The 16,884-nt window shown below is 42.2% G+C and overlaps 1 protein-coding gene across 1 annotated transcript in view; it reads right to left on the bottom strand.

The window, feature by feature from the left end:
* Positions 1–16,884, bottom strand: part of Ccdc172 (coiled-coil domain containing 172) — a 69,861-nt gene that overhangs the window by 30,967 nt on the left and 22,010 nt on the right. Inside the window, exons 5-6 of the mRNA XM_051146970.1 lie at positions 4,545–4,646; positions 3,905–4,007 (exon numbers count right to left, since the gene is read on the bottom strand). Coding sequence (XP_051002927.1) covers positions 3,905–4,007; positions 4,545–4,646 — 205 coding nt within the window. The remainder of the gene's footprint in view (positions 1–3,904; positions 4,008–4,544; positions 4,647–16,884) is intronic.

Genomic DNA, 16,884 nt, shown 5'->3' with positions numbered 1-16,884 from the left:
AATGACCCTCCAGGTTTGCAGCCTGTCGAGACTCAGATTTTTATGCTCTCAGTCCCTTAGACTATACAAATGAAGCTGGTCAGTGTAAAAGGAACTTCTATCCTCCAGATGTAATTGTCTCTCGAGGCTTACTGCCTCTGACTGCTAACCTAGGCCTAGTTCTAGAAGCTTCTAGCCTCTGTACAATCTAATCCAGGCCTAGAATATTTTCGGCCTCTGACACTTACTGCTCACTTTTTCTACTTATTTCTACTTATTTCTGGCTGATTCACCTCAGCTGTTCTGGCTCAAACTGACTGATTCAATCTGGCTTTTCTCAGCTTCTGACTGAATTCTTCTACTTGGCCCCAAACTAACTCTGGCAATCTGCTCTAATCTTCTGGCTCCTTCTTATTTTCTGGCTTATTCTGTCTTTACCTGTGTCTAGCTTATTCTCTGTGAAACATGTCTTGTAAAAACTACCTCTGAACTCCTCAAACTGAACTGCCATGAACTCAACTCTATTACACTGCCTCCCAACTGACTGAACTCACTCAACTCAACTGCCTTTCCCTGCCCTCTCTTAAGTAGCCTCTCCTGTCCTGTCAAATTTTTCTCTGATTTGTTACTTTGTCTGCCCCTCAATTAGATGTCACTGTTTGGGATTAAAGGTGTGTGCTAAGGGTGTGTCTGTATTCTAGCTAGAGGATTAAAGGTGTGTGGTAGGCCTGCGTTCCAGCCAGATCACTCAGACCTAGGTCTCTAGATGTGATCCCTTGCCAGAGCAGCCATGTTGCTAGATTAAAATTCCTCCACAAGTCAGTCAGTTACAGAAACCTTCAAGTAGCTTCTGATGCATTGGCCCAGTTTCTGGATTACATGATAAACCCAGCAACATTCTCCAACCATCTTGTCTTGCACAGCTTGGTCTTAAAAACCTGACTGGGCAATGAGGGAGTGAAGCAGGACAGAGGGATAGGTGGGCACACTTGCAGAGAAGCTGGGATTGGGTGGCTTGTGCTTCCTCTACTGGAACAACACAGGCTGTATACGCAGAGCTAAGCCCACTTCCAGAAGGCACAGCACTAGGAAGGCTGAGCAGTCTCAGTGGGAGGCCACAGGGTTGCAGCCTCAGATCATCAGGGAGGAGGGGAGACGCTGCAGGTGTTAGCGACTGTGCACACTGGCCAAACCTTCACAAACAAACACCTGTACATGAGCAAGGCTTTGTCACTACCTCTGAGCCTCAGCAAGAGCAAAGCTCTGCCAGTTCCTTCCCATGGGTCTGCAGCACAACTGTCCTTGACATGGCCTTGCCCACGGCAACGGTGCGCATTCACTCAGGACCTAACCCGCTCCGCTCGTTCACTTAAGCCTTTCTCAGGACCCTATGGCTAACTCAGCACATTTAGTATGGGTTAGCTCCTCCCACCTACTCAAAACAGAAGCTTTGAAATAAATAAGCACTGTGATATTTGTAAGTAGGGAACTGTTACCTATAGGGTTCCATTATACCCTTGCTATTGCAAAACAGTAAAGTTGGCATTCTGCATTAAAGACGAAAACAAACCACCTGCAAAACAGACTAACTCTAAAAAATATAAACCATAATACTTACAAGTTTTACACACACACACTCACACACTCATACACATGCATACTCACACACACACACTCACAACACACACATACACACACCCTACCTCTTTGTCTAGGGTTTTAGTTAACTAGAGTCTAATCTTCTCACTCAACCTCAATCTGGAAATATCAAATAGAAATTTCCAGAAATAAATAACTTATTGTAGAATATTATGATAATTGTTCTGCTTATTATTAGTTGTGGTTATTACTTACTGTGCCTAATGTATGGATTAAACACTCACAGGAATGTATGTTTATAAAACAACAGTCTGCACTCAACGTAGCGCTGTGGCTCCAGGCAGCCCTGGGATCCTGGAATGCTTCCTTGACTGTAGGGAAAAGATACATGCTCCTTGCTATGCAAAGCTACTTGTGAAAAAATTTCAGATCTCAGTTGCCACAGGCACCTGGAGCCAAGGAAACTCAAGTGGGTAAGGGAGGACTGCTGAAGACAGAGACACACAGCATAGCAGTGCATGCCAGTAATACGGACAGCCTGAACATAGAAAGAGGCCCCATTTCTGTGGTCAGAACTGACAGGTGGTCTGTGCACATGGTAGCTACTAAATACTTTACAATGCACAGGACAGATGCCTAAAATAAGAATAATCTGGCCTAAATTTTAAATAGTGCCAAATCTTGGAAATCCTGCTGTAAACCTTATGAGGTCAAATCTGAAATTTTAAGAAAAATGCAGCTAGTATAGAATTCAATATGCTTTTAAACATATACAAAAAAGTGTTACAAAAATATCAACTTAGTTTTGGCCTTTTTGATGAAGTTCAATAAATCAGTATCATTTACCTTTAGCTACTTGCTATTCCACTAATGAAAAGTTAATCTTTTTTCCAAAAATCTTAATGTTCAACACTTTTATTTTCTTTAGAGCTTTTTTTTTTTTAAACAAAATACACTGAGAGAGAAAATAAGTATACCTACCAAAAGATTTAAAATGTGAAATGGAAGACATTGGCATCTTGTTAGTAAGTACGAAGATGAGGGACGGAAGAGGCACACACACTAAGGTTTCTTTTTCCAAACTCCCTGCTACCATTTGTGAAGGAAATGCATTCTCTCACAGACTGAGGCACTGGTATTACCTCAGAGGACTTGCTTGTGATCGAGTGACAGAGCTGGAGCTCATACTGGAGGCCCATCCACAGCCAAGGACAATGACAACAGTGGGCTCTGCCATGTAACAGGTGTGAGCAGCCAGTGAGCAGACTGTTACCACAGGAGCTCATCCCTCAGGTGTGAGCAGCCAGTGAGCAGACTGTCACCATAGGAACTCATCCTCCCTCAGGTGTGAGCAGCCAGTGAGCAGACTGTCACCACAGGAGCTCATCCTCCCTCAGGTGTGAGCAGCCAATGAGCAGACTGTCACCACAGGAGCTCATCCTCCCTCAGGTGTGAGCAGCCAGTGAGCAGACTGTCACCATAGGAGCTCATCCTCCCTCAGGTGTGAGCAGCCAGTGAGCAGACTGTCACCACAGGAGCTCATCCCTCATCACACACATTGCCCCAAGAGCCTAATGTTGTATGCTCATAAAACTTGACACAAAATTAAATTGCAAATATTTTCTTACAGTCTTTTACAATGGTGGCCAGGGGCAATACTCTGTTAATAGGAAGCATGCGCTCATCTCTGTGGACACATTTCCTGTGTGAGGTATGTGGAAGCAAGCGCCTCTGACTTCTCTCTAGATTCAGTAATGTGGTTGTCTCTTCTATGAATCCTGGAACTATGGGAGCTTCTTTTAAACAACACTAGCAAACATGGCCATAGAATGTCAATAAACAATCATCAGATAAAAGAACTTAAGGTCCTTTCTCCTTGCACTGACAGCAATGCAGTTTTAACACCCGTCATTACTACAGCACACTGAGAGCACAGGCTGAGAGACTCAGGCAGAAACATCCACTGCAAGCAACACAGTCAGTTGTGACTTTCACTCCAGACTGTAGAAACATTAAATATAATGTAAGACATGACAGCGTGGGAGCTGCACTAACTCCTGGATGATGACAGCTGTGAGGAAGAAGTTAAGGTCATTCCCCACCACCACCCTGTGCACCGTGCACGGACATGGAGCATGTTCTGTTCTGGCCAGAGCAGAGGTTGCCTATCAGCAAGTTCCAGGACACACATAGGTGGAGACATTGCCTTTATCTGGGGCTTTTAAAACACACTCTTTACACTGAAATCTAAAGTTAATTTATACTGCAATTTACCGTTTACTTTAAACTACTAGGCCTTCTGTACAGACATGGGAACACTGCTTACCGCAAGCATTCAGCGTCATGCTGAGGCTTCTCTTTGACTTTGGTTTTTTCTTCCTGCAGGTATTTGGTGGTACAAACAGCTTCAGTCTCTTCATCTTCAAGAACTAAATAATTAAGAAAATTCCTATCATCATTTAGGAATTCAACACAGAGGTTTAGTCACTCATGAAAAACTTATTTTTTATGTTGTATATCAAATATACATAACAAATGATTTTCATTTTCTAATTTAACATAGCAACTAAAGGCACAAAGGGTCTTCACAGAATTTGGCCTGTAATCCCAGCTCGTTAAGAAGCTAAGGCAGAAGGGCTGCAAGTTCAAGACCAGCATGGGCCCTTTCTTGAAACAAAAAAAGAAAGAAAGAAAGAAAGAAAGAAAGAAAGAAAGAAAGAAAGCTGAGCACACAGCTCTGTAGTAGAGTGCTTGTACAGCTTTGTGAGGCCATATACTCAATCCCCATAGCTGGGGAACAAAATGAAATAGAAAAAACAAAACAAACCCAGATCTAACACTGGCCGATTGAGTTGAGGAGAAGCACCGTCCACCATGATAGGTAGCTGTAGACGCTGATGCACACAGTCATGCACACCATTTGTGTGTGTCAGCACGCACGACACATGGACTCATGAAGCTCGTACCTTTAAGCTTTTTCTGGAGAGTAAATAATTCTTGTAACAGTTCACTTTTTAGTTTTTGAAGTTCCTGTAACTGGCCACTGTTACATTCCATTGACTTCATTTCTAGAAACAAATACAGTTAACATCAAAAAGTTACCCAGGAATAAATGTAATCCAAGAGGTAAACAGTCTGTACCCTGCAAACTATTGCGGATGGAAAACAGTGAGGACAGACGCAACAGAAACAGCCCCTCCTTGTGGCTCAGGACTGCTGCTGCTCGCGCAGGGCCAGCACTCCCACAGACACTGCAACAGCACCCATACATACAGAGGGACAAGTGGAGAAGACTGAGGTTTGGTGTCTGTAAATGTCACCAGGACTAATCTGCCATTCAACAGGAACCTAGACAGCATATGGTCAGTTTAAGCCCCAGCTTGGCCTCCCTGACTCAGGTGACTAAGGAGCTGTTCAGTAATCTCGCCATGATGCAGTAATCAGCAGTATGGCAGGCTAACAAGAGGGAATGCACAAATACCCCACTGAACACCAATCAAAGAAAGACGGCACGGATTCCCAAGACAGCAAGAAAGGCACACCTGTAACAGAAGTGTGTTCAGGGTGACATCCACAGACTGCCAGGATCTGACAAGCTCCTGCAATCCCACTGGACTACCTTCTGCTTACGCGCCTCTACCCACTGCCCTTTACTTAACTAGTCAATGTCCTTAAGACATGCCTCCTAGTTTTCAATTTTCCTCTTCTGCCACAGGTTTTGTGACTCCAATCACATATTCCACAGGTCTCTGAGTCTTTAAGTCGTATTTCCCCCTCTGCACTCTCTATTGGCTGTTTTTGTCCTCATCAGATACCGTGAACCTCCAGTGCTCTTTTTGTTTTCATAAAGTATCTTTTATTGAGATATAACTCAACTGCTATATAACTAACCCTTTAAAGCACACAACTCGGCAGGCTGTAGGGCGTTAACAGGTATTATTCTGGACCGTCATCCCACTTCTGCCAGCGTGCACTGCTTACCTTCCCCAGATGCTCTCCCACTTCAGCACCCAGGGCTGCACTTGCTGTTTGTATGGTTTGCCTCTTCCACCCACTGAACCCAAGAGCCACAACATGCACACTTCTATGTCTGGTTGATTTCACACAATGCAATGGCTTTACAGTCTATGCTGTGCATGTGTCTGTGTTTTATTATTTTTAAATGAGCCCTTCCAGTCTATTGTACAATACACCTTGTTTTGTCACTCAGCAGCTGATGCACTCTGGGTTGCTCACACTCTGGGGCTACGTCAGTGCTTCTGTGAATACGTCTGTACGACTCTTCATACAGCATGCTTGGTTCTCTTAGATACCTACATGTAGAAGTGTGAATCCATGTGTTTTTAGGATGAACATTTTGAGGAATCACCTGTTTCCTGGGCAGTTGGACCACACACCTTCCTATAGCAACGAATGAAGTTCTCAGTGTCTTAGTGTTGCTGCCTGCACTGCCATGGGGCTGTTATAGCCACACCGGTGCTATTTCTCTGCGGTTTTGGTTTGTGTTTTCTTGATGACTCATAATGTTGAATTTTATCTGGCTGCTCCTATATTTTTGGGGTTGTGTCTGCTTAAATATTGTGCCCATTCAAAATTAGGTTATTTTTCAATATTTGTAAGAGTTGTCATGTTCTGGCTCTCACTCTTACCAGCTGTGTGACTTATAAGTAATTTCTTCCATTTTGTGGGTCTTTCCCCTTTGTAGATAACATCCTTTGAAGAAGTCTAGATTATCTGTACTTTGTACATATGTCATAATAATGCCTTTACTCAGGGCCATGGAACTACATCTGCATTCTGTTCTAAGTGGCTGTCACTGGCTCCCATGTTTAGGTCTTTGGTCCACCACCAGTGACTCTCTGTGCAGACCCAACAGATGCTTAATTCACTGGTTTGCACATGGCTGCCCAGTATTAATACTGTAATAAACTATTCTTCCTGCTGAATTATGTTAACGTTCTCATCACAAACCAACTGACCACAGATGAACTGTTTCTTGGCGTTAACTGATCTCCATGCCATCTTTTAACCAATTCCATATTATCTTTATTACTTTTCTTCTTTGGAAGTTTGTAACTGGGAAGTTTGAGTTTTTTCTCACCAATATCGGTATCAGTTTGCTGGTTACTTTTCAGGCTAATTTTGAGAACAGGTGTTATTGATCTTTACCTTCAACTAGTAGTGTTGTCATCTCAAAAGTACTGTGTTCCAATCTACAAACACAGACTTAAAAAAAAATTACTTAGTCCTTTGATTCCCTTCAGTGATGTTATGTGTGGTTCCTGTCACATGTGCCTTGAACCTGATGTCGAATGCATGGCTACGTATTTTAGTTTCTGATATTATTGTAGTATAATTATTTAATTTTTAAAAAAATTATTGATTGTGCATGTGAGTGCTGGCCTGAGTGTGTGTGTGTGCTTGCAGAGGGCAGAGGAGGTTATGTGATGCTGAGACTGGAGTTACGGATGGTTGTGAGGTACCTGTGGGTGCTGGAAACTGACCCTGCACCCTCTGCAAGAGCAGCAAGTGCTCTTAACCCCTGCGCCACCTCCCCAGCCCCTCTGACAGTATCTTGCATGTTGTACTTACACCCCACAGTTCTGTTGGGCTTACTGGCCCTCAAGCTGTTCTTGGCTTCCTTAGGATGGCGAAGAAAAGAGGTTACACTGTCAGCTGGTACACACACCTCAGAGCAACAGTTTTACAGAGGAAACGTTCACTCTGGCTCTTAGTCTCAAAGGGTTCAGTCCAAGTCCTTTTGGCTCTACTTCTCTTGGGCCCAACATGGGACAGAATATTAAGGGAAGGTGTGTGGTAGGAAAGAGTGTGCCCATGGAAGCAGAAGGTGGAAAGCAGAAGGAGCAAGCACCCTTTAAAAGCATGCCCCTGTAGTCTCCTTCCTGGGACTAGATCCTAACGCCTGCTAGCCCAACTGGCTATAATTACAGATCTAATCATCTCTTAGCATTAACAGCTGGGGACCAGGCCTTCAACACATTTCACACTTGAACCATAACACAAGCTCTTGTTTCCTTCACATATATATTCCATATTTATTTCTTCCTTTCTCGTCCAAGTGCCCTCTATCTGCTTTCCTACTGGACTTGACAATGTAAGCTCTCCAGCACTGCGCTGAGTGGACATGGCTAGTATGGGTACACTGACTTTGTTCTTAGATGGGAAAATTTTTCTTCTTTGGTCAAGAACAACATTAGCTTTGGGTTTTTCATGAATAACCTTTAAGCTGAGGAAAGCCCCTTCTAGTTTTAGTTGACCAGATGCTTTATCAGGACCTGGTGTTGGATCTTAACAATTATTTTCCTATGTTCGTTTATTTTGTAATACCGCCAATTATCACTCCACTATATTCATGTACCTGAATCGTTTTACGTTTGTTGGGGAAGTTTTCATTTTTCCTTTTAATTGCATCATATCTGTCATCTCTGTTTACACTTTTGCTGAGCCACTTGCCTCATTGCCCTAAGTTATAATCTGTTACTTAAGTGATTTTCTTATTGCACAACAGGCAGTATGTTTGCAATATTGTTGAATGTTTGAGGCTTGCTTTCTTCTAAGATTTTCTGATGTTTGTATTAACGGGCATGTAAGTTGCTTTGTAGTCAGGTTCAGACATTGTTTATAATATTTTTTTATGGGAACATTTAGTCTTAGCCTATTTTTATTGTTTTTTCAGATTTACTTTTTATTATGTAAAAGTGTTTGCCTGCATGTATGTATGTGCACTACATATGTACTTGGTGCCTGCCATGGTCAACATGGGGCACCGAATCTTCTAGAGCTGGAGTTACAGATGATTGTGAGGCACCATGTAGGTGGTTGGGAGCTGAAGTGAGCTTCTTAAAGAGCAGTAAGTGCTCTCCCACTGAACCATCGCTTCAGCCCTCATCATAGGCTGACAATCTTAGTGTAGTAAGGCAATACCCTTCTCTTTAACAGAGACTTTCTGTTATGACTTCATGGCATATCAGCACCCCTTACTCCAGGCCACTGCTCAGGACTGCTCGCTCGCCTCATTTCCCAGCACTTTCCCATGTGAGTACAGCTTAAAATCCCTCCATGTGAGTACAGCTTAAAATCCCTCCATGTGAGTACTGCTTAAAATTGCCCCAGGCTTAGTGTACATTTCCCCTGTGCATGGACCTGTCCTCTGAGTTCTAGCCTACCTGGTCTCCGAGTGCCAATCTTCACAACCCAACCATTTCACACTGCTTAGGCTCTTCCACCCACTGCTGATGAAAACTGCATCCTGCCTGAAAGCTGACCAAGAAAGGGCTGAACTAAAGTTTTTCTCCTCTCTGTATGATCACAAGCCTGCATTATTTCTTGCCCTGCATATCTAAAGTCATGTTTTCACATTGTTTTTCAGTCACCCACTGGTCTGTTTTGTGATCATGAGTGGGAGCTGTCTTCTCCACACAGCATCCAACCTCTCTCACAGATCTCACCTCTAAACTACACTACAAGCTCCTGAAAACATGGCCTGGACCTCAGCCATCTTTAAACTTCGGTTCTTATTTCTGGCACAGTATATACACAGCATATAATAGATTCACAAGAAAGCATGTGGAACTTAATTTAATTGAGGATATAATTGCTTTTAAGTATTTATTTCTAGCCAGGGCAAACGGCTAAAGAACACTTGCTCTTGCAGGAGACCCAGGTTCGGTTCCCAGCATCCACTTGGCAGCTCATGACTCTCTTTGGGCTCCTGCATGCATGTGATGCACAGATACTTGGGCATACACACAAAATAAAGTAACTATATTTTAAAATATGTTTCTGTTCATTAATTATGCAAAATGTCTACAAAAAGAAAAATCACAGCTCACAGCTGTGTGTCTGCTTGTTTCATAAATGAGAAGAACGGGACATGCTAATGGTTAAGTGGTGGCTTCAGGACTCCACATGGTCCATAGGACAGAAGAAACACTTGGGGCATCTTATTCCGCACTGTCAGACTCACTCCAATAAAACAGGCTGTGACACTTAGACAAGAATGCTGCAGAAACTTAGGATCTAAACACCCCTGAGATGGACCATGTATTGTTTCCATAGGATAAACACTTTGAAGATTTTATCTGTCTCTCTGTCTGCCGTATTTGCGAGTAAGAAAAGTAGGTGTGAAGAAATATACACAATAAGGCAGAAAGAAAGACCTAGCATAATGCAGGGGCCTTGGAAGGCTGAAATCCAGTCTTTCCTTGATGAATGGGGACCTTAATGGTCCTTGGGGGGGTCCCCTCATTTACAGTTTGAAAACAGACTGGGTGGCTGGCAGGTCCACAACTCTGATATAAACGTGTCCTGATCTGGCCTCAAGCATGTCCAACATGTCTACAGGCAGGGAGCCCTACTGACACCAGGCTTTGGTCTCAGGTCAGAAGGGTGAGGAGAAAACTGTCCTACTTGACAGCTCACGATCTGTCTAGCCATGGTCCTTTCTCTTGAAGACCGAGTCTTTAAGCACAAAAGAAAACAAACGTACCACCTCCCAACAAAACTCACAGAGCTGAAAGAATGAGCCCTGTGTTGTAGGGTAAGCTTCCCTCTCCACTTTTCTACTGCTTCACTTCTGCTTTATAATTTTAATGTACAGATTTACTGAGGTGCAACTGAAAAGAGTAATTGCTTTTAGTTTCTTCCTAGGCTTCCATCGGAAAGTATGATGTTGCTTTTATTTTTCCTGGTTTTAGCTTTTTGTTTGTTTGTTTGAAACAGATCTCACTATGTAGCACTGGCTAGCCTGAAACTTACTGTCTAGGCCAGGCTGGTCTTGAACTCAAACTCACAAAGTTACGACTGCGACTTCCTATTCAGTACTGGAGTTGAAAGTGTAACTAGGTTTTATGGTTATAAATATTAAGCCAAGGTAAGATAAGAAAAATTAATTATCAATCTTTTAATGAGAGTATTTTTCCATTCACTGAAAATCATTAATAGACTAATTAATAATGGATTATTAAGCAAAGTCAAAGTAAAATATGTATCTTATTTTCTACCCAGAAAAAACTGGTTCACTAACTGAGAGAAATTAACACAAGAAATTCTTTGAGAAAACATGTGAGGATCATGGAGGTTATTACCCTGAAGCCAAGTGATGAACTTTCAACCTACGAGCTACCAAGTGTTTAGAGTAACACTTGCTGTGTGTGTGTGTGTGTGTGTGTGTGTGTGTGTGTGTGTGTGTGTGCGTGCGTGCGTGTGCACACATGCCCTGAGAGGCTGGAGGTGCTGGGTCCCTGTTACTTCACAAATGTGTGTGCGTGTGCACACATGCCCTCAGAGGCTGGAAGTGCTGCGTCCCTGGAACTGGAATTACAGGTGGTTAAGTTCCTTCATGTGTTGAACAAATTTTTTTCTGGAAGTTTTTTCTAGAGACCATGTAAGTGGCAGTAGAGGTAGACAAAGGGATGGCTCAACTTTGAGCAGACAGTGGAGCCACCAGGACAGAGTGGTGGCAGTCACTCTCATTTGTCTTTGTGCCTGTCAGGGTTTACTCTTCCATTCCTGCTTTTAATTTGTGCCACCACATCTGTTATCCCCTGACACCTGTGTCTCCCTGCTCTAGCCACCCCTGGCTTCCATTTTCATCTTCCTTTATCCTGTAACAGTGGTCAGCCAGACAAGTGCACTGTGTTTTGAGCAAGTCCCGTTTTGACTCTTCACGCTGTTATTATTATCATATTATTCTATTCAAGTGTCTCCTTTCCCTACCAGACATCTTCCTTATTATTATTTGTGTATGCATGCACCATGTATGTGTGTTCACATATGTGTGTATACACATTGAAGCCAGACAACTGGAGAAAATATTGTCATAGTTTTTGGTGAAATCAGTATAGTGTTCACAGGCACACACATACACCAATCTCACTTACAAAGATTCAAAATTTTTAAATAAAATAATACCAAATAGAATCCAGTGACATATTAGAAGACTACAAGATCATAGTAAGGTTAATGACAGGATATTTGTTATTAAAAGTCATTACTCTAGTACATTTAGGGAGGAAATACGTGGTCTTTTAAGAAGAGAAGGTAACTGGAAGAGGAGAGGGAGAAAGCACAGACATCTTCAGTCTGCAATCACGATCTGTACTAAGCTCCAAAGAAAGAAGGAGCATTGTCTAATGCCATTTCTAGGATTCAGCAGCAATCTAAAAGCAACCACCAGTAAAACTGCATTTTAAAGATGGAATGACTATTGGAAAGCCAAGAGAGTTACCATTAGGCAGACAGAGTTATAACTGGAAACAACGAAATCAAGTTTAATTGTGTTAGGAAATCTGAATGCAGAAGGTTACTTTACCTGTAGACAGACAATGATCATAAGAAAACTCAATGGAGAAACCATCTAAAATATAACGGCACCTAAAGACATGGTAGCAAAAAAAATCAAGACTACTCAAACATGTACACTATGTCATGCACATGGTGGTCAGAAGACAACTTGTTGGAGTTGGTTCTTTACTTCAACCATGTAGGTCCCAGAGATCTCAGTCATGTCCTCAGGCTTAGCAACAAGCACCTTATACTGACAAAGCTTCTTGCTAGCCCATATTTAATTTTCTGAAAGGGAGTCTCAAGATTAGGAAGATATCAATTCTTTCTATGTTCATGAATAAACTTAATGTAACTAAAATTAAAATACAAGATACCTTTGACGTTTATAAAACTTAACTTTTACCTAAGAAAATTACATAGAATAATCAATATGAACACCAAGAAGAGAGGATTATTTCACTAGGTATCAAACTGTAATATGAAAAATAGATTAAAAACATACTAAGGAAAGAGACATAATACACAAACACATATTTAATATTAATTTAAAACATAACAAACGTAGTCATTTAAAACGTCTATAAACAGATGCACCATGTAACAAATAGCATTAAACAGTTAACCAGCCATTTGGAAGAGGTCAAAGTTGAATCCCTAACCCCTTGCAGCAAAATGGATTCTAGACAGATAGATGTAACCTACAAATAGTAAAACAGAAACAGAGGGCCTCCAAGATGGCGGCAGGTGACAACACTTAGCTCTGTCCTGGAAGGCACACAATGGAGAGAACCAGCTTCTGCCACCTGTCCTCTGACCTCCACACACGCCCATTTATAGACACTTCCCACACATACACTAAATAAAGTGTAATTATAACTTTAAAAAAATTATCAGGAAAATAGTGTAAGTAATCATGGAAGAGCTGGTTCAAGTTCAGTGTCAAAGAAAACATTTCTAGGCTGGAAACAAAGGAAGAAGACAGACACAGGGCTTTCACTGCATAGGACAACGTTACTGTAAAACTAGTTTCTACCTGTTTCCAACCCTCCCTCCCATTCGCATAGTTATGGGAAAAGTAAAAATTTAAACAATAAAGTAGGAGACAATGAGATGCGAGGCTGGCTCCTTGACTAGGGAAGGCCTGGAGTAGCAACAAAGATAGACACTATTCAGTGTAAAACTGTGTAAAACACCCAGACAGGCATTCTGTGAGTAGAAGAGCATCAGGTACCGTGGAGGCACACCTACCAAATCTACAGTTACGGGAGAAGACACAAGGCACAGGACTCTGACAGGATTTGTGGCACCATGACTTCTTTTCATCTTAGTGGCAGTACCCACGACTCCACAAGTTTGACAGCCATTAAGCCTGGGAAGCCACCCCAGAAATAAGAACCCACATTCCCATCAGCACCAGGGGATGCCCTGTGAGCATGTTATGTGTTTCCTCTAGCCAATGTCCATCAATGATGGAAGTGTGTGTGTGTGTGTGTGTGTGTGTGTGTGTGCGCGCGCGCGCGTGCGCGTGCACCTGCGTGACTGGCTCACGGTGTGGAGTATGTAGACCCCAGCTGCATGACTGTTGAGCATTCTATTGTATGTATGTATGTATCCACTGCTGTCTAGCCTTTCACCTCATGACAGACATTTAAATTATGAGCAGTCTTTAGCTATGTAAAATAAACTTCTAAAAAACATCTGTTGCAGACACAGGGTTAATTTTTCTGGATAATCTAGTTGTGATGGGTTTATAACAAATGTGCATTTAACTTTTAAGAAACTGCTAAGCAATTCTCCAAAGTGATTTTACTGTTTATTTTCCTTTTTATTACTATTACATGGGTTTCAAATATTTATTCTTACCAACACTTGATTTGGCAAGTCTATTTTGTTTTTGTTGAATGAATGCACAATTTTAGTTCACTGTAGTTTAGTATGTGTCTTCTTAATGACTAAAGCACTTTCCTATCAGGCCACAGGTCATCAGTACTGTACTGTGAAGTTCAAATCTCCCCCACTATAACTGGTCTGTGGCCTTCTCTTTTTAAGCTCTAAGAGTTCATTATTTTCTGAGGATCAGCTCATGCTTATGGATTACAAACGTTTTCTCTGTCTTCATTCTCCTAATTTTTTTCAGTTTAGCTTACTCCCACTGTGTATTTTTTCTTTTATGATCCACATTTATTATTTCCATCTAAGAAATCGGTTTATTTGAAAATGGTGGAAATATTTAGATTTAGTTTCACGTGTATTCATCGTGTGCCTATGTGAGTTTATGTGCACTATGTGCATAGAGGTGCACACAAAGGCCAAAACAGAGCATCAGATCTACTAAATCTAGAACTACAGGCAGTTGTGAACCACCTGATGGGTGCTGAGAACCAAACTAGGGTCCTCTGCAGGAGCAACCAGTAGTCCTAACTGATGAGCCATCCCTCTAGCCCTAATATTTTCTACTATGTTTCTGTTTTCCCTAGGAGATTCCTAGTTGCAATTTTAATGTTCAGGTATAAGTTCATCCTGAGTTTTAAAGATGTATTTATGTCTATATGTGCATATGGCATGTGTGTATGGGTACCAGCTGAGGCCAGAAGAGGGCATCAGATGCCTTGGAGTTGGAGTTACAGGTGGCTGTGAGCTGCCCAACATGGAAGCTGTTAGCCAAGTTCAAGTCCCCTGAAACACAGCCGTGCTCTTAAGTGTGGAGACACGTCTTTAGCTCCTCAGTGGTGTGTAATAGGCAGCTGTCCACCTGCTGTGGCACACTTACTGAGGAACCATTGTTTCACACATGGAACTGCCATTCCACCTTGTCAGCACCATCTCCCAGGTGGACTCTGGACTCAGGCTCCATGGGTCCCATGCTGTCCCGATGTGTCACGTATGTGACACACGTGAGGGAAAAAAACTTTACTCTTTTTTTTTTTTCAGTTTGATTTCTGCTTTAATTTCCAAATTTCTGTTTCCTTTTTTGTGTGCCTTTATTCTTTTGGGGATCTTAGTCATGTAAAACATACCAACCTCAAGGACATAAGAGGCATTTCAGATCCCAGAACTGGAGTCACAGGCAGCTGTGCCCTGTCTGATGTGGGACCCGATGCCCCTCCTCCTCCGGCTCTCAGGCAGGCTGCTTCCTGAGTTCTCCTTTGCCCTCTCCCGGATGGTACACAGAGGAGCATGTGACTCGCTCTGCCCAGCGCTGTCTTCTAACTGCAGAGACTGGCTGGCTCACACTAGTGCTAGTTATTAATGCAGATAAGCTGAGGTCTACTGTGTTATTTAGTTTATTGGTTTGTGCTTCCTTTCACATTTTATTCAGCCTATGTCAGTACGTTAAGATTACCTTTAATTTACGTGCTGTTCTGGCAGTGCATCTTTACATTTCCTTACTAGTTCTTTCAAGAATTAAAATAAAGATCTGTCAGTGAAGAAACCCCATAGCCCTGCCAGTAAATCACGATCTAAAGATAAAGCACAGAGCCTAAGCTTACGACTGTTTGTTCTGATCCGATATAAATCTACAACGATGCCTCAGAAAATCATTCAGTCAAGCATGCAGGTCAGGAGTAGGAGGAGGGGAAACTGTAATCAAGATATATTGTATGAAAAGAATCTATTTTCTTTTTCATGTGGAAAAAACACTTACGAATATTATTTTTCTGTGTTTCAGCAAAAGCCAAAACAAAAAGTCTGATCTCAGAAAGATTTAGTTACATCCATCCACCTCAGTAAGATTCTCTGGAGCATCCCAGTGAAGGTAAATGCCAAGAGCCCCTGTAGAACAGGAGCCAGCACAGGATGTCTCACAGAGGGGAAGTGACTCACAGGGAGGGACCAACAGGCAGGAGGCCACCACCCCACAGCAGGAGCGTGTCTGTGACTGCCTTCAGAACTGCAGGGGGTGGGGGGTGTCTCACCGCAGCACACTGACATCTGAGAAAGAGCTAACTGCTTTACTGTGAGGTTTTCAGATTAAGAGGATATACTCAAGAATTACAGGGGAGTGGCAACCAAGGAGACCCGCCTACAACTGGGCTTGGTTCAGAGTAAGGAAACCAAACTTGATAATGGACAGAGGCTCTGCAGCCTGGCGACAGGGGTGCCTTTGACATTCCCTGCTTCTATGTGTATTACAGTCCTGTCATCCCCCTTTCTCTTTGCCAATTGCTTTAATTCATTACCTTATCACATATTCAAATAAAATGCATGCAGACATTCCTGAGATGATAGCTCTCCACACCTCTCTCTAACCTTACTTTCTACTTTAGACAGGGTTGATGGGAAAATGAAATTGAGAGCAACAGTTCTGGCCCTATTACATATTCTGTCACATATGCCTAACAGTCACATATCATAGAAACAGACATTCACATTGTACAGATGATCAAATGCTCATCTCACAATGTACTTTTGTAGAATTTGAAATTGCTCATAACAAAACAAGGACATTCTTTAAGTAAATGTAATGATGGATATTGCAGGATATTTAATCACACTGTGAGCCCTGAGATGACGCTGTTTACTGGAAAAACCTGTTTGTAGTTGTGGTGTGGCTTGGCCTTAGCACACACCTTTAATCCAAGACCATTCTGTTGGAGTATCGTGAACAGGATTAAATAAAGTTAACTCCAGGTCAAGCGGTGGAGCAAGCAGCCAGTTGACAGAACATGAACATATGAAAAAAACAGAGAGAGTAAGAGGAAGTCAGGAAGACAGATAGAGAGACAGACGCAAAGGAAGTAGAAGGGAGGAACCAAAGCTAAAAATACAAATAAATGGCACTGAAATAGAAGGTTTAGTAGACACAGGAGCAGATATAACAATAATTTCACCCAAATCTTGGCACCCAGATTGGCCTCTTCAGGAGGTAAATATTCAGCTTCTAGGGATTGGAACTTTATCTCAGGTAAAACAAAGTGCACAGTGGATCAAGAGTATAGGAAAAGAGGACAAATGGGAAAAATAAAGCCACGCGTGACTAATATGGCCATCAATTTA

This window comes from Acomys russatus, chromosome 5 (genome assembly GCF_903995435.1).
Source record: "Acomys russatus chromosome 5, mAcoRus1.1, whole genome shotgun sequence".
Lineage (NCBI taxonomy): Eukaryota > Metazoa > Chordata > Mammalia > Rodentia > Muridae > Acomys > Acomys russatus.
Note: the sequence above shows the minus strand (reverse complement) of the source record. Positions and strands in the feature narration are given on the sequence as shown.